The sequence below is a fragment of the Caretta caretta genome, chromosome 7, assembly GCF_965140235.1.
Source record: "Caretta caretta isolate rCarCar2 chromosome 7, rCarCar1.hap1, whole genome shotgun sequence".
Lineage (NCBI taxonomy): Eukaryota > Metazoa > Chordata > Testudines > Cheloniidae > Caretta > Caretta caretta.
This window is the reverse complement of record NC_134212.1, coordinates 47,231,321-47,254,237: the sequence shown is the minus strand read 5'-3', so window position 1 is coordinate 47,254,237 and position 22,917 is coordinate 47,231,321. Positions and strand designations below refer to the sequence as shown.

Genomic DNA, 22,917 nt, shown 5'->3' with positions numbered 1-22,917 from the left:
GTGATATGGCCGTGAAAAAAGCTAATATGGTCTTGGGATGCATCAGGCGAGGTATTTCCAGTAGAGATAAGGAGGTGTTAGTACCGTTATACAAGGCCCTGGTGAGACCTCACCTGGAATACTATGTGCAGTTCTGGTCTCCCATGTTTAAGAAGGATAAATTCAAACTGGAACAGGTACAGAGAAGGGCTACTAGGATGATCCGAGGAATGGAAAACCTGTCTTATGAAAGAAGACTCAAGGAACTTGGCTTGTTTAGCTTAACCAAAAGAGGGTTATGGGGAGATATGATTGCTCTCTCTAAATATATCAGAGGGATAAATACCGGAAAGGGAGAGGAATTATTTGAGCTCAGTACCAATGTGGACACAAGAACAAATGGATATAAACTGGTCATCGGGAAGTTTAGACTTGAAATTAGACAAAGGTTTCTAACCATCAGAGGAGTGAAGTTTTGGAATAGCCTTCCAAGGGAAGCAGTGCGGCCAAAAGACTGATCTGGCTTTAAGATTAGACTCGATAAGTTTATGGAGGAGATGGGGTGATGGGATAACATGATTTTGGCAATTAATTGATCTTTAAATATTCATGGTAAATAGGCCCAATGGCCTGTGATGGGATGTTAGATGGGGTGGGTTCTGAGTTACTATAGAAAATTCTTTCCTGGGTATCTGGCTGGTGAATCTTGCCCATATGCTCAGGGTTTAGCTGATTGCCATATTTGGGGTCGGGAAGGAATTTTCTTCCAGGGCAGATTGGAAGAGGCCCTGGAGGTTTTTCGTCTTCCTCTATAGCATGGGGCACGGGTCACTTGCTAGAGGGGTCTCTGCTCCTTGAAGTCTTTAAACCATGATTTGAGGACTTCAATAGCTCAGACATTGGTGAGAGGTTTTTCGCAGAAGTGGGTGGGTGAGATTCTGTGGCCTGCGTTGTGCAGGAGGTCGGACTAGATGATCATAATGGTCCCTTCTGACCTTAATATCTATGAATCTATGAATTTTAACTTAATGCTCTGTACTGGGGGGGGGGACGACAGGGAGGAAGGGGAATACAACCCAGGGCCAGGGGTATCAATCAACATAGCTCCACTGAAATCAGAGCAATGCTGATTTACACCCATGGAGGAGCTAGTCCCTGAATCCTGCTTTACTACTTGGCTTGTGGACTGCAGTAGCCATCTGGAGACTGAGCAGGCAGTTGGATGGGAATTGAAAAAAAGTTATAAAATCATCACATCCCAGCACAAAATCTATTCCTCCATCCTTTACAGTGATGGAAGCGAAGAACACCAGCGATCTTTCATTTGCTTGTCAAAATCATTACATGCCCAGGCCAACTGGAGAGTTTGAGAAGTTACTCCAGAAATTCCCCCCACCCCCCATCCCATTACAACAAGTTCCACCCCTTTGGAGGTTGTCAAGCAGTGATCCAAGAGCATCTGAGCTGGATCCTCAGCTGGTGTAACTCTGATTTACAGCAGCTGAGGAGCTGGCCCACGTCTCCCTCTAGCTGTAAGAACCAGCTGGTGGCTTTTTTCAGGGGTAAAGAGTTGATGTGGGTTTAGACTATTGCGTTTGGTGGCGAGGCAGACACTGCTCTGTGCCCACAGAGGGCTTACCTTCCCCTCCTCAGCACATGCACTCTGGAAGGGGTAAGGTCACAGGGCCCTGGTGTGATGCGGGGGAAAGTTTAGATGCCATATTTATCATTGGATTTTTTGTTCAGAAGGTAAAATGTAGTTTGTGGTTTAGAGACAATTGTGGTCTAGGGGGCTACACTGGGATTGGGGATTATTCTTTCATTCTAATCCTGGCTCAGACAGCAGCTCTTTTGTGAGCTTGGGTAAATCACCATGTATCTGCTTCCGTTTCCCTATATATCAATGGATGATAATACTCATCTGTCTTTAGGGGAGTTTGAGGAGTAATTAGTTGATATTTGTGTAGTGTTTTGAACATGGAAAGTGCTACCATTGTATTATTATTATTTTAGTTCCTATGGAATATTATCTTTTCAAGCACCTTATTGGAGAGGTCTTGGTGCTGCATTTCCTGGTTAGAGCTCCCCAAACATCCATTTGTCTCCATTATGTACAGTCTGTTTTCTCTGTAGAGTCAGGATTTCGGGGGAGGGGAGGAGTAACATAAGTAACAGTGCTTAACTCATGTCTGTGGCTGCTACTACTAACAGGAAATCAGGCTCTACCAGCCAGGGGTTAATATTGGTAGACCTGCCCCTGAAAGATATTGGGCCCCCAGCTCTTTCCCCCAGTGGTTTCAGAGGGACCTGGGAATGCTCAGCATCTTTGAACCTCAGGCTGTTTATTTGGGTGCCTAAACACTAAAGTATGTTCTTAACATTAAACACCCTATTAGCCCAAGTGGCTTGGCCAAGGCAGTGATGAATTAACCTATGCGTTGGATAAGCTAAAGCCCATGGTACCTTGGAGATAGGATAGTGGGAAAGCTGTAGCATTCTGGGGTGGGGTTGCTGAATTCTGACTGCATAGCATAAATAGCCTAGGTAGTTCTCATGAATATAGTCCAGCTCTAAGCACTCTCCCTTGGTGGATGGAAGTCTGATCTGGAGTTCCAGTGCATCTTCTCTTTTCACAGCAAGCCCTGCGGGAGGCAGAAGAGGACCTGCAGGTCACTCAGAAGATCCTTGATGAAGCCAAGGACCGCCTGAGAGAAGTGGAGGATGGCATTGCCACGCTGCAGGCCAAGTACAGGAACTGCATCGCCAAGAAGGAAGAACTGGAGATGAAGTGTGAGCTGTGTGAGCAGAGGCTGGGCCGGGCTGACAAGGTGAGGGACAGAGCCAAGTTCCGACGCCAATTCCATGGCAAACATGCTTTTGGCATATTCCTTACTAGTAATGAGACATTTGCGGGGGGCTCATGGGGCTAACAATAAAGGTCTCATCTCTATATGTTGCTTCTAATGGCATTTTCTGCCACACAGCTCATGCCAGTAACAGGATAGACCCACCGGGCCAGATCCTGGCCCCATCTGTGACAACACAAAGGGGTTAGGAAGCCGGTTTAAACACCCAGCTGCTGATTGCTCTGGCATGGGAGAATCCCTGGGTGACAAAGCTGTCTTCCACCACCTTCCGTCCCAGCCCCAGTGTGGAGAGTGTGCCTGAGATAGGCCAGGGGCAGGGCGAAAGCATCCCTAAGCCCTGGTGATATGCAGCGTCTGGGGGGCCGTTGCGGCTGATCATAGTTTAAAAGAGTTGTTGGAGCTGTGGCACAGCTAGGGCACTCCTCGTAGGGATGTGGGCCATAGGAATGGGGCCGTGCTATGAGAAAGCTGGCTGGTGATCTGATGTGTGTGGTGATTCCACAGTTAATTAATGGACTGGCAGATGAGAAGGTGCGCTGGCAGGACACAGTCCAGAACCTGGATTATATGATCAACAATATCGCAGGAGATGTGCTGATTTCAGCTGGCTTCGTGGCATACTTGGGCCCTTTCACAGTAAGCAGATAACAGGAACTCTTTCTTTGAAGGATCTGAGTACAGCTTTCCACCTCTCTTAAACCCAGGGTCTAGAATTCAGCCTCTCTTCTTTGTTGGTAGATCAGCTTCCAAAAGCTGAAGGGAAAAGCAGATCACTGGGGCAAATTCAGCTCTCAATGATGCCAAGGCAGTTGCACTGAAGTTGAAGGGACTGTGCTAGTGTTACACCACAGAACTCAGGTGCCCAAGAACTTCTCAGGCTCACTACAGTTATCCAGTTCAGTAATCTGACTGCCTGTGGGGTTCCCAAAAGCATATTCTCTATGTCTGACCCTTAAAGAGGGAAATTTCTGATGCAATTTGAAAGATGTGACCAGCAAGTCTAAACCCTGTTGAGGCTGTGCCATGGAGCATGCATGCGGCAACCAGGCAAATGGGCCTCAAGTTTCCCCTTGGCCTGTTGAAGAGGTTAGGCTGAGCCATGGAGCTGGATTTGAACATGAACAGCAGTAGGAGTGTTGATTTTAAAAGCAAATCACGCCAATGCATAATTCACACTAGTGTCTAGCTGATGGAGCTTTGCTTCCCTTGGCAGGGCCAGTACCGCACAGCACTATGTGAGGACTGGCTAAAGAAACTGGAGGAACACAATGTCCCGCACACCAGTGAGCCAAGCTTGATAAGCACTCTGGGAGACCCAGTGAAAATCAGATCATGGCAGGTATGTGGTGGACAAAAGCATTAATGCAAACTGATGCTCTACATCACCCAAAGAGTCCCCTTCACAATGGGAATCCTGAAGTGGCTGGTTATGGTGACTTCAGAGCTCTTTTGAGCAGTGTAAAGGAACTTTAATGTGGTGGAGGACCTGGCTCCGGTCTCTCCACTTCTGTAGCACAGCTCTGCGTCATCGCATGGTTCCTTCCACAAAAGCAAGACTGGATCCTGTTTAAACACTGCTGGTGCTAGCAAGGCTCTAACGCAGCTTCCCTGATAGTGAGGAGAGGGCTTTCTGGTGAGAGTGATGTGTTAGACCATGCTTGGGGATCTAGCCTAAAAAATGGTTTGGCTAGTACATTTTCTCAAGAAAAGAATCACTGTCCTCCTTGGTCAGAGAAGCATTGTTAGAACCTTGCTAGCTGCAACCATGTTTAAGTGTGGTTGTAGTTGGCCAGGTTCTGAGTCCAGTGTGTATAGGACACTTGTGAGTTACCCAGATGTGTGTATCAGATGTTAATGTGCTGCGAGATGGATAGCTCTGCAGTTTATCAAACACTGAACTGTGGCAGGAAAGAATGCCTATGTTGTAAGACACAGTTGCTGTTAGACATCTGATGTGCCTTTTCGGCTGTGATCAGATTGCCGGCTTGCCTAATGACACCCTGTCTGTGGAGAATGGAGTAATAACACAGTTTTCACAGCGCTGGACTCACTTCATAGACCCCCAGGGACAAGCCAACAAATGGATCAAGAACTTGGTAAGGGTTTCTACCACTCTTGACAAAGGGGTAGCTAAGTTTGCTGGGATCCTTCCATTGTTCTAGCCTCAGGGTCAGAAGATTCCCAATGGTTCTTTCTATTTTGTTTCCTCCCTCTCTCTTCCTTTCCTTCCTTCCTTTTACAACAGACTCTGTTTGGAGCTGTGTATAGAGAGGCCTTAAATCCCTTGGGGGTGGGATTTTTACAGGAAAAGGACAAGGAAAAAAATCCAACCCACCCCAGAGTCAGGCAGAATAGATGGGCTTTGCAGTTTGCCTTAAAGGTCCATAGATTCAGGCTACTTTCACTAAGTGGGAGAAGAGTCCAGGGCCCTCACTGAGCACTCCTGTTGTTTTATACGAAGGGGGGTCCAGCCTGAGACCGTTTCCTGACCCATAAATGTAGCAGAATAGCTCAGGGAGGAGAGAGGAAGTCTCCCTTGCAGGCTTTGAGAGGCAGTGTGGCCTAGTGACTAATGTACTGGACTGGGATGCAGGAGACCTGGCCTGTTGGGTGTCTTTGGGCAACTCACTTTAATCACTCTGTGTCTGTTTCCCCCATCTGTAAAGTGGAGATAATGATACTGCCTCTAGTGTAAAGTGCTTTAATATCTACTGATGAAAAGTGTATAAGAGCTAGGTATTATTATTAGAACCAAAGCACTCACCGTGCCTTGTGTTCGCCTGCCAGGAGGCAGTTTGTTCTATATGGTCTGCCTCCAGACTGCTGTACAAGTGGAGTGTTTCCAGAGAGAGTCACTGGTGCTTTAAAGCAGAAGCAGCTCTCTCTAGTGTGTGTGTGGGGGGGATTTAGCAACTTTCCTTGCTGCTGCTGCTACTCCTCTACTCCCTGGAGGCTTCTGTAGTCCCACCTTGCTGCTCCTGCCTTGCAGGCTAATCAGAGGCAGATCTTTGAGCCCTGAAGCACTGAAGGGGCGGGATTCCACTAAAGTTGCAGCTATGAATGTAGGAAGTCAGGAAATGCAAAACATACCCATGTTACCTTGGCCACATTGCACTTAGTAGGCATTTGCTAAGTCTGATATAAGGCCCTGATAGGTAACACAGACGAAGCCTTTGAACGTCGTTTTTTTTTTTTTTTTTGTATTTGCAATCTTAATGCAGTAGCGCGCTTATTTGTTTAATGCACAAGCAGTTTGGCTTCCCTGCTTTGCCCACACCTAGACTCCTCTCTCACCATCTTGTCCTTCAGGAGAAGGAGAACGGTTTGGAGGTGGCTAAGCTGAGCGACCGGGACTTTCTGCGCAGCTTGGAGAACTCTATTCGCTTCGGGAAGCCGTTCCTGCTGGAGAATGTAGGGGAGGAACTGGATCCGGCTCTTGAGCCCGTCTTGCTGAAACAGGTTCTTCCCTGCTATTTGTCTGACGAGATGAGCAGGAAGCCTGGCCAGCCTGGAGCTGGGGTGGAGTGGGCTCTCCAGCACTGGCATGAGAATGGTTTTGTCCTTCCTTAGTGAAGATGTGTTTTGTAAGGTTGAGATTTTGGAGGCAAGGAATTTAGATGCTCAGTACAAATTAATGGAAATTGTGCATCTAAATCTCCTAAATGGCTTTGAAAATCTTTATCTAGCCAGCCTGCAATGGAGCCAGATTAATGGTGGGACTCCCTCTTTTGCAGGCTCTCAACACATCTATGTTTTTTAAATGTAGAGGTTCCGACTTGTGTTGTCCGTGTCCCTCTCTTTACAGATTTATAAACAGCAAGGCAGCACGGTGCTGAAGCTGGGAGATACGGTTATTCCATACCACGAGGACTTCAAGATATACATCACTACCAATCTGCCCAATCCCCACTATACGCCAGAGATCTCCACCAAGCTCACGCTGATTAACTTCACCCTCTCACCCAGGTAACCAGTCACCCCTTTGTACCAGTAGCCACTGAACTGTTGCAAACATTGGCCACTCTCCTGTTCCTGTGCTATTGAAATCAAACTCAACATGGAGTGAGTAAGGATGGTCCTGTGCTGAGGGTACTAGCCTGGAACTCTGGAGATCTGGGTTCAATTTTGTGCCCTGACACAGACTTCCTGACCTTGGACAAGTGATTTAGGGCACTGGGTTGACGGGATAAACTCTCCCATCGATTTACCTTATGCTTCTTGTTCCATTGGAGTACTGGAGTTGATGGGAGAGCGATGGGTGGTCGATTTAGCGGGTCTTCACTAGACCCACTAAATCGACCCCCAGTGGATTGATCGCTGCACAGAGTGGAGACAAGCCCTTAGTTCCTCTGTGCCTCATGAAGATAATAGCCTTTCTCTGTCACACTGTGCTTTTGTCAGGTGCTCAGGGATTATAGCAATGGGGGCCATGTACGTACCATAGATAGTTGTACCATGTGGCTCCAGAGCAGATGGGACATTTAGGGCAGTGGTTCTCAAACAGGTGTACGCAGAGGTCTTCCAGGGAGTACATCAACTCATCTAGATATTGGCCTAGTTTTACAACAAGCTACATAAAAGGCAATAGCAAAGTCAGTACAAACTAAAATTTCATACAATGACTTGTTTGTACTGCTCTATATACTATACACTGAAATAATTTTATAATTATATGGTAAAAAGGAGAAAGTAGCAATTTTTCAGTAATAGTGTGCTGTGACACTTGTATTTTTGTCTGATTGTGTAAGCAAGTAGTTTTTAAGTGAAGTGAAACTTGGGGGTACGCTCTGACATCCCAGCGATAACATCCAAGGGTTTTGTTACAGTGGCTTGGAAGACCAGTTGCTGGGACAAGTGGTAGCTGAGGAGCGACCGGACTTAGAAGAGGCGAAGAACCAGCTGATCGTTAGCAACGCCAAGATGCGACAAGAGCTGAAGGAGATAGAGGATCAGATCCTCTACCGGCTAAGCTCCTCCGAGGGAAATCCTGTTGACGACTTGGAGCTCATCAAAGTGCTGGAGGCATCCAAGCTAAAAGCAGGGGAAATCCAGGTAAGTGACTGATTCACATGCACAGACACCCAGCCCTGGTCAGTTTAATCCTTTACAGGAAACATGAAAATGTGCAGCTGTGATGCCTCTGAATGTTCCCACAGGCCAAAGTGAAGATAGCTGAGCAGACAGAAAAAGACATTGACATCACTCGTCTGGAGTACGTGCCTGTAGCTGTCCGCACTCAGATCCTTTACTTCTGCGTTTCTGACCTGTCCAACGTTGACCCCATGTATCAGTATTCGCTCGAGTGGTTCCTCAACATCTTTTTGTCCGGAATCACAAACTCCGAGAGAGCAGGTACCTCTGAAGGGTTAGGGTGCTTGCTGCTGTGAAAATGTGATCATTGCACTCCTTTGCTCAACACCTGGGGGCAAACTCAGCCCTAGTGCAAATGTGAGACTTAGATCTGGCATAGTCACGTTTAGTGGAGTTGCTGCTTATGCCGGATCTAAGCCTGGCCCTAGTTGTTTACTGCCAGAGCTGCTTGAACGTGGTCTCATTGCCGTCAAGCTTGAAAGTTCCTTCTTTTTTGAGACACATAAAGCTGTAATTCAAGATGAGACATGAAGGCATCCTACATCAGCCAGCTTGGCATTGCCAGCATGAGAGAATTCTCTCTTGCTGGGAGCATCTTTCTCCTCCAATGGTTCTCTTCTAAAGGGCCAAATTATTACCTGATACAAAACAGGGGTAAGCAGCTTGTCCTTACCAGTGAGTGTCTCCGCTCTTCATTTGGCGATTGCTTTTTCCTTGCAGTAAACTTTATTAAGCCCTTCAAGCGCCTCTCCGAGCCTAAGCATCTACCAGTTCTCTCACTCCAATGTCCATCAACATGAAGTCATCAGCATGACTTTCTGAGGAGCGAGACAAACCTCAGAGGAGCTCTGATCCACTCTCTGACAGCATTTTTCCCTGCCTCTGGGCCACCAGGCCAGTCCCATGCAAAGATGTTTAATTTCTGGTCAGACTGCTGCTGTTAATTAGAAATACTGAATTTCATGGATCAGGGCATTTAAAATACTGGCAGCACAGAGTAACCTTGAAATTGATGCAAGGGTAAATTCATCTTCCTCAGCCACTCCCACTTTGCTATCATCCCAGGAACAGCACAGATATCATGGCCAGATGCATGTGCCAAGATGTAAACAGGGGGCGCAGTTCATTAACATATCACAGCAATATTCTATGCACCTGTGCTTAACAGTAATAGCATAAGTGTATTTATAATGGGCCACATCTGGAGGTAATTATCAGTGTTTGTCTGAGGCAGTGCCCTCTGGTTTGGATACCCCACTGTTTCTTGTGAAGGAGCAAATTTTCATGGGCCAGATCTGAAGGAAGTTGAGATTGACAGCAGGAAGGAGCTAAGAGGGATGTGAGCTCCCTGCATAGTTTACATGTGTAAACTCATCCACTGAAACTTACCCAGAGCCTGGCTGGCAAAGGATCATGTCAGTAGCAAATGTGGGTCCTTTCTCCTCCACTCTCAGCATTGCTGTTTTGCTCTTTTCAGACACCCTGAAGAAGCGGATAGTGAACATAAACAATTACCTCACATTCAGTCTCTACAGCAATGTGTGCCGCAGTCTCTTTGAGAAACACAAGCTCATGTTTGCCTTTCTGCTGTGTGTCCGGATCATGATGAATGAAGGGAAAATCAATATGGTGAGTAAACAGACTCCCTCATCTGTTTAAATGAGAGGATATCTTGGGACAGCCAAAGTCCAGACTGCTCTTACTCCTGAAACTGGGAGCCAGCGTACTTTGTCTGTACAGATGATTCTCCACCGGTGTCTGATGATTTGGATTATCTGCCTAAATTCCTATTCATAAGGGAAGAGTTACTCATCCTGGTCATCTATTAGTTTGATGTTCTGAATCTTCCAAATGTTCATACATCAAAACACAGAGCTTACCCTTGTTTTGTACCAGGGGTCTCTTCTAGGTAATTTAGTATACAACACACACCTTTCTCCAGTGTTTGGCTGTGACAAAAACAAAGGGAATTCAGGGTGGTCGAGTCTGGCTCATTCATGGATGATCTGCTCTCTGTCCCATTAAAATGGCTTTTCATTGCCACACAGGAGGATTGGCAGATGGTAGAGTGTCTTATCATGCTTAAATAACCAGGGGTTTGCAAGGGTTGGGCTTTCATACAGAGCTTTGCTTCCAGAAAGATCAAGATGAATCTGGCTAAAGAGAAGGGATTTTACAGAAAATGGGCTAACCAAAATAAGATTAAGTATCAGAGGGGTAGTCATGTTAGTCTTTATCCACAAAAACAACGAGGAGTCCGATGGCACCTTAAAGACTAACAGATGTATTTGGGCATAAGCTTTCGTAGGTAAAAAGCCATGCAGCTGAAGAAGTGGGGTTTTTACCCACAAAAGCTTATGCCCAAATAAATCTGTTAGTCTTTAAGGTGCCACCAGACTCCTCAAAATAAGACTTAGATTTCAGTGTCCTCCTTTTCTTGCCTTGTTAATTAGCTTTCTGCTTTAGGCACTGTTGCTGAGTAAACTTAACACTGGACCCCCCCTGTGCCACAGTCAGATCCCAAACTTTCTCATCTATTCATAAAACAGGACTCTGTAGTAGGCAATTAACCACCCATTTGCCCATCCTGTTGTAGGGTCTCTAGGGAATGTAATAGACTTTTTCAAATCCTAGAGAGATAAGGATTGAGGTGCATTGGCAGAGTACTGTGGAGGAAATCTAATGATCTGATCCTGTGACTGTATTGTCAGATCTGTCACCACATGCATCTGTTAGATGGGAACAGTAAGGCAGGGAAACACAGCATGAAGTTACTGTAGGACTTTTGTTTCTTTAACATAGAGTTAGTGCTGCGGGGTGTTGCTATTGCTGCTAGTTTTGGGGGCTCCTGTGTACTCGGCAGCAGCGAAGACTGCAGCTTGCTGATTCAGCAGACCTCAATGTTATTCATAAAGAAAAATCACAGGCTTGGTTTGGTGGCAGAGGTGATCAGCCAGGTTTATTGTCAGCAAAGCATGGTACTTGCACCCTGGGCTGCAGGTCATAGGGACACTAACACATGTATGCCCGTGACAAGGTAAAGGCTCAGTTGGCATAACAGGATGCTGTCCCCTACACTGATACAAAGATGCCTCTCCTGTGACTTCTCCTTTTATACATTGATGTGAACAAGTTACATATTACTTTCCATGTGTCATTACAATCCTGTATCTTGTACCTGCTCATTTGAACAAAACTTCCCCTCAGGTCAGGAATGTGCTTACTTGGTTAGCTAATATGTGGTGTGTTGCTATTCTGCCAAGGGCAGGCCTACTTTGGTTCACCTCCTTTGGTTCATACTGTTCTTCATGCCCCAGCAAGGCCACACACAGTAGCGACTGTGTCCCACAGTATGACGCTGAGATCTTCAAGGCCAAACAGGCTGGCTGTAAATGTGTGCTGTGTGGTCCACAGGACGAATGGCGTTACCTCCTGTCTGGAGGTGCCATTAAAACGATGAGAGAGAACCCAGCTCCCGAGTGGCTATATGAGAGAGCGTGGGGTGACATCTTGGCCTTAAGCAACCTGAAGAATTTCTCCAGCTTTATGGATGATTTTGTGGACAATATCCAGGAGTTCCGTGCAATTTTTGACAGTGCTGAGCCACACAGGTGAGTCCTTCACCCCTTAACTGTGGATCTGAATTCTGATCTCTGCGTGGTGGGCAGTACAGACCCTTTTCCCACAATAATACAGCCATATAGCTTGGAAAAAGAATCACTAAAATCCAGGCACTGACCAAACGTGATCTCAGAAAATCCTGGTGCATATTCAGGTGGCTTTAGGAGAGTTGTTTTCCTTGGGCTGATGTATTTGGCATCTGTTTCCATCCCCAGAGAGTAACCCAAAGTCAGCGTGTGATTCTCTTGCAGAGAGCCCCTGCCTGGGAAGTGGGACAGCGAGTTGGACTCCTTCCAGAAGCTGCTGCCCCTACGCTGCCTGCGAGGGGATAAGGTCACCAACGCCATGCAGGACTTTGTGGCCATGAATCTGGATCAGCGCTTTATCGAACCACAGGTAACTGGCCAAGATAATGCCATGGCAGAAGGCATTTCCATTGAGAATTGATGGGAATGATGCCAATGGACATGGTGTCAATGTTGCCCATGACCGCCCCAGCCAGGCTAGGGGCAGGTGCTGATTTAGCTTTAAATGGATGCTTTACAACATCTCTCATTTAGATAATACCTAGCTCTTATACAGCACTTTTCATCAGTAGATCTCAAAACCCTTTGTAAACAGGTCAGTCTCATTATCTCCATTTTGCAGATGGGTAAACTGAGGCATTGAGCAGTGAAGTGACTTGGCCAAGGTCGACAGGCCAGTGGCAGAGCCAGGCAAAGAATCCAGGCCTCCTGAGTCCCAGTCCACCAGCCGCACTGTCTATACTCACTGAGTGAGTACTGGGTGGTGATGGATCCACTCACTGCTCTTTAACCTCAGAATTACTCTTAATCTGGAACTGAAAACCATACACTGAAAACTACCCAGTAGGATCAAAGGCAGGAGGCATGGCTGGAGGTTACAGTGGAGGTTAGGGAGGCAGAAGGCCTAGATTCTGTTCTCTACTTTGCTCTGAGAACTTGATCACACCACTGGAACGATATGTGCCATCTGGAAAAGGTAAGTACTTGCCCGCCTTTTGAAAGCCATTTGAGAGAGATGGGTGAAAGATGTCATAGGAATGTAAAGCAAGCATCGTCATCAACATTGTGCAGAGCAGAGTTTTCCAATGTAGCATCCATAATAGACCACTTGGAAGTGCAAAGCAGCATTTAGGCATGTACAGTCTTGTCTACACTAGAAAGCTGTACTGCTTTAACTATACTAGGGTAATGAAAGTGGCACAACCCCCCCTAGTGTGGTTGCATTTATACCATTATGAAGTTACTTTATACTATACCTGTTCTCATATGGGAAAGGAAATAACCTATACAGCTACAAGGCTTCTTCATACCAATATAGCTGCATCCATACTATGGGTCGTGCTGAGGTAACTTAAGGTACATCTACAGTTATGGCTGTGCATAGAGTAGAGACACTGCATGCCCAGCTAACACAGGTACAGATAGCAGTGTAGGCAGTGAGGCCCAGCTTAGGCGAGTAGAGGAGAGTACGTACTCGATACAGCTTTCTACGCACCCAGCAGCACCTTCCCCATCTACACTGCCATTGTTAGCAGTGTAGTGTCCCACTGCCAGAGCCTTTCTCCTCTGCCTCCCCACTGCTGGAGGCTTTCATTGCAGTGTGCAGCTACACGTGTAGCACCTGTACACTATAGGTTGCCAGAAGTGTGGACATAGCCCATATCTGTAAACAATCGTACCCCTAGCTGCCCTAGTTACACCAGGACAACTTTCTGATGTAGAGCAGGTCTCAGTAACCAGTTTATGCACCTGAATGCCAGTCAGCAACCAAAGGCGGGATTTTAACATCTTATGAGAAGTATCCCCATATTTACAAATTGGGCCCCCAGTGTCAAAGCCCTGGCAGAGCCGGGGTAGCAGACTAAGAAGCCGTCTTTACATATCATCTGCTTGCCAGTTTTAACATGGAGCAGTTCAAACCACCCTTTTGAGAGCATTCTGTAAAGAAAATGCAGAAATTCACATCTGTCAGCTAATGGCTTCCATTTGATTAGGGTAAAAGAGAGGTGTCTGGGCAGGAGTGTGTGGCTAGCTGTCTGCCTGCCAAATGCTCCATTTTAAACCAGTTACACATAGGGCCACACTCTTCAAATATGGCTGCCCAGAGTTAGGCACCTAAATCCATATACAAGGGGCTGGATTTTCAGAGGGGCTTCAGTGGTGGTACCAAGCAGTGATTCATTGGAGGCAACAGAAGGAGGAGATCAATGGCTCCTGGAGCCCATGGTGGTGGAAGACATTGCCCACAAGGTGAGTGAGAGTGACTGATGCAGGGAAAGAAGGAAGGAGTTAGAATGGATAACTAAGGAAGGGAAAGGGACCAACGCTCTGATCCAAAACGCACCACAATCAATAGAGAGACTCCCTTTGGCTTCCTTAAGCTTTGAATCAGGCCCCCAGGGATACAGTGGCAAACAGGTTAAAAAAGGAGGGAGTGAAGGCCTCTGCACTGGGACTCCTGAAGCATTATCTGGGCCGAAGACCTGTCTCTAGAACAGATTATTTCCACTCATCAGGCTGACTGTGATTCCTGAGGACAGACATGATGGTGAACATAGGGGTAGAGGCAGTCACTGGACCTGAGAGAATGCCTTCTCCCTTTGCTTGCCCTCCCCAGTGCAGGTCATCCGATATTACTCTGAGCGAGAAGTCTTCCTGTCTTTCAGACTTCAGACCTCACTGCAGTGTTCAAAGAGTCGACCTCTACTACGCCTTTGATATTCGTGCTCTCACCTGGGACAGACCCAGCTGCTGATCTCTACAAATTTGCTGAAGAAATGAAGTTCTCCAAGAAGCTGTCGGCTATTTCCCTGGGCCAGGGTCAGGTAATTCACTGGTTCCACTTCACTCATTCAGAGCAATACAAGCATCTCGGTACACAAGGGTTTACTCACGTAGCTCCAGGAAATCCAAATCCTAGCCCACAATTTTGAAAATGCCCCCTTTGGGTCCCAGCCGGGCGCAGAGGTTCCTAGTGGCTTGAGGATTTCATTCAGCAGCGACATCCACTCGCATTTCTTCAGTGGCTTAGAAAGTTGGACGTTTGTAGTTTCTCTCTCCAATTTCTCTTTTGGAGCAGAATTTTTTTTGTTTAAACCTTCATTGTAAAAACACATGGAAACCAAAACTAACTTCAGGCATAGACTTAACTGTGGGCTATGTCCCTCTTATACTGTTGAGATGCTTTTCTGAGACACTGGTTTGGTTGGAATTTTGCCATTTGGTTTGTGCGGGCATCAAACCAACTGTTGAGTGGAAAAGTAGCTTAAATGGTTTGAATGTCTTTGAGCACTGATGTCACATGCAGTCATTCTAACAAACAATATGGCATATAGTAGGTATGGTAAAGTTGGGGGATTTTGGTTTTCTTCCTTAGGGTCCCCGAGCCGAGGCTATGATGCGAAGTGCTATGGAACGTGGGAAGTGGGTCTTCTTCCAGAACTGCCACTTAGCCCCAAGCTGGATGCCTTCGCTGGAGAGACTCATTGAGAGCATCAATCCTGACAAGGTAACACAAACACACACATGGATTTCTCCTTGAATCTCAGCCTCGTGTTTTATTCCACAGCTTTACCCAGCTTCCTCTGCTCTGGACCAGGAAGGAGACTCTCTTTTCCTGTAATCTCTTTTCCCATAACCATTCAGTGTGGGCAGGGTTAGTTGCCTATTTGGTAGGATGTGGCTCACGAGCCCCATGATGCACTGCTGCCCTGTGCACACCTCCTCCTCCAGCCCAATGTTAACAATTCTTAACACTTACCTTTTCATATATCAACTCAATGACATCACTTCGATGGCACTATAATTGCTTCTCCTCTACCAGTCCAGTTAAGTACCCTCCCTCCGTTATCTTCCCAGTTCCACCCACTGTTTCCATCCCTCTGATGGAATATTGCACTGGGGTCCTGGTCACTCCATTTGCCTTGTGTTAGGAGCCATCACCCCTTTACTGCCATAATCACTCACTGACATTTCCAGCCTGGGGTGAGATTGAGGCTTCTATGTTACACCTCTTAAGGCAGTTACAGATGTGGGAGGAATGATGGTCAGTACTTGTCACTCTAGAGCTCTCTTCAGAGAGCCTCCCCAATGACAAAGAGCTGCCTGGGCTGGCTAGAGAGTGGATAGTAGCTTATAACACTAGAAGGAGCACAATAGCAGGAGGCCCATGTCCAGTGGAAGAGCCTCCAGTGGATCTGTTAGTCTACAAGCCTGGACCCATTTTGGGCACTAAGGGGAAACACAGCATCTAGAAAAATGTCATTGTTACCACATGTTAGGCACATATCCGGTGGTCATCACCAAGGGGGCGGTAGGTGCTGGAAGCAGTTTTTCTATATCACGTAATGTTTAAACGTTATCGGGCATCCAATCTGAAAAGAATAATAAAATCACAGAAAGGACCATCACTCATAGAAACATAGCTTAATTTTGAGCAAAATGAGCAGGAAGCTTAATTGATAATGCAGCTATATACTCAAAATAGTACAGTTTTGGAAAGTTTGGGAAATATTTAGCCCCGGTGATACATTTTATGCATTTTCCTGTACTTTTGTGTCATTGGTTATGGCAATATGAGCTTGTTTCTACCATGTAATACATCAAAATATTTGCCATTGTTTGTAGAGTGGACTGATTTGAGAAAAAAATTCTGTCTGCGATTTTTAGGAAGCTGTGCAGGTAAGAAGACACCTACCCCCTAATATAAAACATATTTTTGCTCAGCCAGAGACAAATCTAAAGCGCACATGGTATAACTGTAATTATCTGCTTACTATCACTGAACGCAGCATACCATGTAAACTACTTATATAACAGAAATGACTCTTAATAGAAGGACTGTAGAATGTCTTGTATAAATATAGCATCTGAATAACAAAATATAACCATACATTCTTATATAACCCTACATCTAACTATGAGCTACTGAATCTCTAGTGCAACACACAAAAGTAGCCACACTAATTGGCAGATAGTTGAAACATTTCTACTCCCCCACAGAATCTGTGCCCAGTGCATTCAATACTCTGTTGTTACTCTCGCCACTCACAGTTGCATACATCGGAGCACACCAAGTCTTCCTGCGGCATTTGCATCTCCTTGTTGCACAGGTACTCTCAAAGTCATTTTGCACAAAGACAAGGATGACTTCTGGAGCAGGTGGCAGCACCGTCATTTTAGGAACAAGATGTCTTGTACTATCTGTCCCCCATCCATTGTGGACAGGGGACACTTGAATATACATAACTGTATGTATGACTGATAAATTGCATGTTCCAAGAGCTGCCTGACAGAGGCCATTGTTGGTGGCAGTTTCTCACTTGTTTTGTTTTTCTGAGCAAACAGCTCGTACCCACCTTATCCGGAGATGCTTGCTTCTTACCACAGTTTAGTACAGATACAGTGAGCCATAGTTGGGTTGGACTGCAGTTACCTACCTTCAAATCTTGCTCGTGATACTGAGCAGAGACTACTTGATTCACCCACTGCTTGGTTCTTCATTAACGCTCTCTAGTTAGGTCAGGTCTGTCCATGTCATGAATTCAAAGTAGTAGTCCTAATTTGTGAAGCCATCAACAGGCGGAGATATAGCTACCTCCTAGACTGTTGTATCATCTTCGATGTCTGACTCAGTCTGAGTGTTTCTGCTCTTTGGCCTCAAACGGCTCACACTTGATACAGAAAAACTGCACCACTTCCAGCAGCTACAGCCACCCTGGTGATGACCACCAGAGATGTGCCCACCATGTGACAGCAATAGAATTGTTCTAGCTGATGGATTACCCTACCTCATTAATAAAACCCATTTTAAAACCTGGCAGGCAGATTATTGCATTGTATTAGAACTTTGGGAGATAACAATGTGCCACACATCTTGGTATCTAACTGGGATAGGTCTGCTCGTCAACAGAAAAGCCTTTCATGGGGCTGGGTAGTTGAGCAGGCATCTCTGCTGAAAGAGTTTCCAGTGGTTCTGAGCACAGGGGATCTGAGGAGAAAGGGATCCCTCTGGAGAGGTGTGTTCCATCTGAGTTGGGAAGAGCATTGCCTGGTAGTGAGGGAGGAGGACCTCCAGTTAAGAAGGCTTCCACTTAACTTCCTTAGTAAACAGGTATCTTAAACTTAACCTCAGTGCACTTACGGTCCCTTTAATTGTCTAGGTGCACCGTGACTTTCGCCTTTGGCTCACCAGTTTACCCAGTAACCAGTTCCCAGTGTCCATCCTCCAGAATGGCTCCAAGATGACCATTGAGCCCCCACGAGGGGTCAAGGCCAATCTGCTGAAGTCCTACATTAGCCTGAGTGATGACTTCCTGAATTCATGCTCCAAGGTAAGAACCACAAACTTTCCCCCAGCTCTCTGCCTTGACCACCTGGCTAGACTCATTCTTCCTGCTACCATTGGATCACGGAGGAGCACACTGGTTTTGTAGGGCCTTACAGACTGAGTATCGCTCTCCTGGCATGGAACCTCGGGAATATGGGTTCCGTCACATATTTCAAAAAGCAGGAACTGGAATTGCCCTGGCTGCCTATTGGAAATATTGTGGCCTACCTTCTCGAACTTGGATGTCTAAAATTCACCCTCATATCCTTATGTAGAATCATAACTTTAGACACTCAGTTTGAAAATGTTGGCCCATGACTTTCCAAAATGGCATAGCCGGCGCCAATATTCCATTCCTTTGGGCTGGGCTCCTTGTTAGCCTTCTGAAATCAGCAGGTTGGGCACTTCAGCTTTCCACCTGCTGATGGGCCTAAGAGCATACATATCTCATCCAAAAAGTGGAAGCCAACCACTGGTCAAATACTATTTGCTCCTCTTATTGTCCCCATGTCCTGTAGATCTCAGAGTTTAAGGCCTTGCTGCTGTCACTTTGCCTGTTCCATGGAAATGCCCTGGAGCGGAGGAAGTTTGGACCACTGGGGTTCAATATCCCATATGAGTTCACGGATGGAGACCTTCGCATCTGCATCAGCCAGCTAAAGATGTTCTTGGACGAATATGCAGACATCCCGTACAAGGTGGGAATGGAGAGCTGGTCTGCCTTACCTCTGAATGGGTGCTGGAGAGGTTGCTGGTGCATAAGGAGGCCGCATGTACTCTGTTGTGAGTGCGGGAACTCTACACAGCTGGGAAAGTCCATGGAAGCAGTAGAGGGTGTGATAACGGAGGGGTGGAGGGCAGCATTGAAGGTGTCTGGAGACAACCTAGGAGACGTTGGTTAGAAAATTAGGATTTCAGAAGCTCGATCTGTCTGTGTGTTCAGGCACATCCCCTCTGACTGTTGTGGAAACTTGCATGGAATTGTTTGCAGTCTCACACAAATCCAGCAGCAGCAAAATATACAAGCACTGATCTGTCCTGCAGAATCTGCGTGGAATATCATAACTCCCATTCCATGGGCCTCTGCCCATACTTTGGCCATCCCTAGGCTTCTGGTGAGCCCCTATGTTCGCCATGGAGACCAGAGGACTGGAGTGCCCCTGAAATGATTGCCCTACCACCCACAATTCAAAAAACCAATACATTTAAAGATATTGCATGCAGTAGACTACATTCCTACCATTGCAGGCTTGTTCCCAGCAGTAATTTCCCTCATGCTATGGACTAGAATTTATAACAGACCATGCAGCGAGACAAACTTTCCCAAAGATTTACCAAGTCATCCTTCATTTCCTTTGTTGCTGAGATTCAAGTTCATGTCCCAGCTTGACATTTGCAACTAGTTCTTTGGGGTAGGATGTTGCTTCTAAAGTAACACTGTCCTTTGCAGGTTCTGAAGTATACAGCTGGTGAGATCAATTATGGAGGCCGAGTGACAGATGATTGGGACAGGCGTTGCATCATGAATATATTAGAAGATTTCTACAAGCCGGAAGTTCTAACTGAGGATTTTGCTTATTCCGAGTCAGGGATCTACAGACAGATCAGCACCACCTATGATCTTAATGTAAGTACTCAGCTCGTAAACCCACATGTTCTCCTAGCCACACAGGCACAGAGCAGAATGCTAAATAGAACCTGGAGACACCAAATGTGAGATCATCTTCTGGAAAAATGTGATATTGTCACAGTGAATTATCAGAAAGTACAAGGTAATAAAAGCCTGCAAATCTTCCGCTTTTATCTGACTCTGTACCTGCATCTCACAGCAAGAGAATCAACGTAGATTGTAAGCTCCGTGAGGCAGGGCTGTCTTTGTCTGTGTTTGTACAGCACCTAGCACATTGGGCTCCTAGGCACTACCATCATACAAATAATAATGATGTAAAAGTATGTCCAGCTGCACAATAGAAGACTTTTTATTGATGACTTCTGGTGGCAATAGAAGCGACATGAGTGATTCTGCAGTAGCTTGTAGCTGTTGTCAGAATCCCCAAAGTAAGACTCTACCCTTATAATATGTAGTTTGAGTATAGATTATTATCTAGACTAATACCACCAGAAGTGGACACAGAGGTGGAACCCTTACCAGCATTAGCCTACTGATTTTGACACTTGCTTCTCTATCTTTATGAGTGTAAGCAGTGGTGGTGTAGCCGTGTCAGTCCCAGGATATTAAAGAGACTGAGTTAAGTAATATCTTTATTGGACCCACTTCTGCTGGGGAGAGAGACAGAGCTCTTCATGGCTCGACAGCTGGTCTCTCTCCCCAACAGAAGTTGGTCCAATAAAAGATACCTCACCCACCTTGTCTCTTTAATGAGTGTATGTGCTGCTTCTCCAGATTGCTGCCCTCACATCCCTTCTCCTTTAGTGCGTAGCTGAGCTCCACCCCACATACGGCATTCTCCTCAGCTTCCTGCCCAGGTCAACCCTTCATCACTCTTGTTATCATTCTCTGACTCCTTTCCCGTCCCCTTTCTGGTGCTGGGGCATCCCAAACTAGCCACGTCTGACAACATTCTGTTGGTGCATCATCGTGTAAGATATGAGGCTGTATAAAAGCCAGGAAGTCCAAAGGTTCTCAAACAGGCATGTGTCATATTCCTCTCCTCTTTCAAACTCTGCTGGGCCAATAACCATCAGAATATAACCATGCTGTTTCTCCCTCCTCCCTCCCAATGCACACTCCCCACCTCAAATCTCCCTATTTGTCTGATTTCACCCTAGGGATACATCCAATACATCAAGAGTCTGCCACTCAATGACATCCCGGAGATATTTGGCTTACATGACAACGCCAACATAACCTTTGCTCAGAATGAGACCTTTGCCCTGCTCGGGGCCATCATTCAGCTGCAGCCAAAGACATCCACCTCAGGAGGCTGCGGCAGGGAGGAGGTGTGTAGCCACAGTGGCTGAGCGTGCCACGTGCTCAGTGTAAACATACACTGCTCAGTGGTTTGAATTGCTACGTGGGACAGAGAAAGGTAAAGCCTGCCCTCCATTGATTACTGCTGCCTACTACAGCCATATTCCCTCTAGCTAGATTTTACAAGGCAAGCAGGATCGGGTCTAGTCTGTCCTTGGAGAGAAGGTCCTTCGCTCCTGCTCCCCAAGGATAACCCTGGAGCTACAAGATGTGCTATTAGTGAGTCAGTAGCTGGCACTCTTTTCCCGGACTCAGGACTGAAGGTCGGGTGCTCTGCAGCTGGAGGTAGCATTCAAAGACAATAAAATAGTGGCCTGACCCCTTCTGCTCATTAAAGATCACACAGCATTTTGCGCAGGGGCATTAGCCTTTGTGTCCTGGTCTGGGGACATATAACTCCCTTGGTACTGTTCTTCATGTCCTGACTGGAATAGTTGCACAGCATTGCTGAGCACTGCTAAAGCATTGTTGCCTCCCATTCCCAAAGACATGGGGGAGGCATTTCCTGTTCTGGGATCATGTAGGCATTGTGTACGGGGAGCGAAAGCAGCTCTGGGATGGTGAGCAGTGTTGATTATAGGGATGGAATGTAGTTCCCCTCCCATTACACCCTTACTGGGAATGAGATTCCCTAAAAGATCTGGCAGGAAGCTGGGCAGTCGTGTAACAACTGATTTGGAGTTAGCACTTCCTGTGGGGTTAGTGCACTGTATTTTGACAAGAAAACGTCCTTTCCTACACACAGCTGTGGTATCAATTCAGCCAGGTGAGTCTGTGCCACCTCCTGGTGGATGAGAGAACAACATAATAAAAGGAGCGAAATACATAGCTCTAGACATGAAGAAGAGCTCTGTGAAGCTTGAAAACTTGTCTCTCTGACCAACAGAAGCAGGTCCAATAAAAGATATTCCCTCCCCCACCTTAAGTCGCTCAGTGTCTCAAGTCGCTCTTGGCAGCAATCATTTCCTTTGCACGTGGTTTACCATCACCAATACTTTGCCTTATTGGGGAAATTAAGCCTGTCCATTGAGCTCCCCAAGGAGTCCCCTCAAGGATGACCTCTAGAGCATGTCAGGGAGAGGCCTTTACTTAGCAACTCAAGAATTCCCCCCTCAGGGAGCATTTTTTGGAGGAAATAACCAGCAGCAAAGTTACTGTTAACCCTATGTGTAACAGAAGGGAACAGAAGTGATTCATTTCCCCTTTGACCTTGGTCAGGCTCATTCCTTCTGCTGCCCAGTTAAGAAGGCAGCTGCCTCTGAAGTTCTCTACCCAGAAGCCATTTCCAGAGCAGCTTCTCATGCCTTGTTCCATCTGCTTTATAGCTTGTAGAGGAGGTGTCAAAGGACATCTTGAAGAAGGTCCCTGATCCCATTAACCTGCAGGAGGTGATGCTGAAATACCCGGTGCTGTACGAGGAGTCCATGAACACAGTGCTGGTGCAGGAGGTGATCAGGTAAAGCTCTTACTCACACCCAGCCTTCCAGTCTGCAGGTACACACCTCCTATTCAGAACCACTAGGGGAACTGGCACGTGAGCTTCTGCCCCCAGTGGGAAAGGAAATGGCTATGCAGGCTCTCAGAGCAGCCATTGCTGGAGAGGGGAAAAGCAGTAACTTAGCCGCTTTTCAGCTGGTCCTCGTGGAAGGTACCAAGTGCCTCTTGCACCACATGTGGTGGGACTGGAGTTCTGGCTTTGATTAGGTTCAAATGTTGCCTTAGTAACAACAGATCGGGCCTACAGCCTTAAAATCCCACCTGTCCTGCAGAGATCGAGCATCTTTTCAATACAGGAACTCCAGGTTATTCAGTGGAATTCATCCTGCAGTTGAAGTTTGAAGATTCCAAGACATAAAAGAACCCCATAGACAAGAGGTGTCATTTATCGGAAAGAACTTACTACAAGTTCCCATTGTTAGCTAAGCATTCTGGTAGGGTCAGAGTTTAGAGACATTTTCCATGCTCTTCAAAAGTCTCTCTGGGTTGGGGCTGCAGGCCAGAAGGCCACACTCC

The 22,917-nt window shown here is 46.4% G+C and overlaps 1 protein-coding gene across 1 annotated transcript in view; it reads left to right on the top strand.

Moving 5' to 3' along the window:
• Window positions 1-22,917, top strand: part of DNAH1 (dynein axonemal heavy chain 1) — a 130,581-nt gene that overhangs the window by 102,613 nt on the left and 5,051 nt on the right. Inside the window, exons 58-75 of the mRNA XM_048857658.2 lie at window positions 2,616-2,807; window positions 3,351-3,482; window positions 4,060-4,185; window positions 4,823-4,942; window positions 6,156-6,305; window positions 6,652-6,812; window positions 7,673-7,898; window positions 8,003-8,198; window positions 9,415-9,566; window positions 11,352-11,548; window positions 11,810-11,954; window positions 14,251-14,409; window positions 14,961-15,092; window positions 17,746-17,916; window positions 18,431-18,610; window positions 19,363-19,539; window positions 20,703-20,873; window positions 22,230-22,360. Of these exons, the coding sequence (XP_048713615.1) occupies window positions 2,616-2,807; window positions 3,351-3,482; window positions 4,060-4,185; window positions 4,823-4,942; window positions 6,156-6,305; window positions 6,652-6,812; window positions 7,673-7,898; window positions 8,003-8,198; window positions 9,415-9,566; window positions 11,352-11,548; window positions 11,810-11,954; window positions 14,251-14,409; window positions 14,961-15,092; window positions 17,746-17,916; window positions 18,431-18,610; window positions 19,363-19,539; window positions 20,703-20,873; window positions 22,230-22,360 (2,918 nt within the window). The remainder of the gene's footprint in view (window positions 1-2,615; window positions 2,808-3,350; window positions 3,483-4,059; window positions 4,186-4,822; window positions 4,943-6,155; window positions 6,306-6,651; window positions 6,813-7,672; window positions 7,899-8,002; window positions 8,199-9,414; window positions 9,567-11,351; window positions 11,549-11,809; window positions 11,955-14,250; window positions 14,410-14,960; window positions 15,093-17,745; window positions 17,917-18,430; window positions 18,611-19,362; window positions 19,540-20,702; window positions 20,874-22,229; window positions 22,361-22,917) is intronic.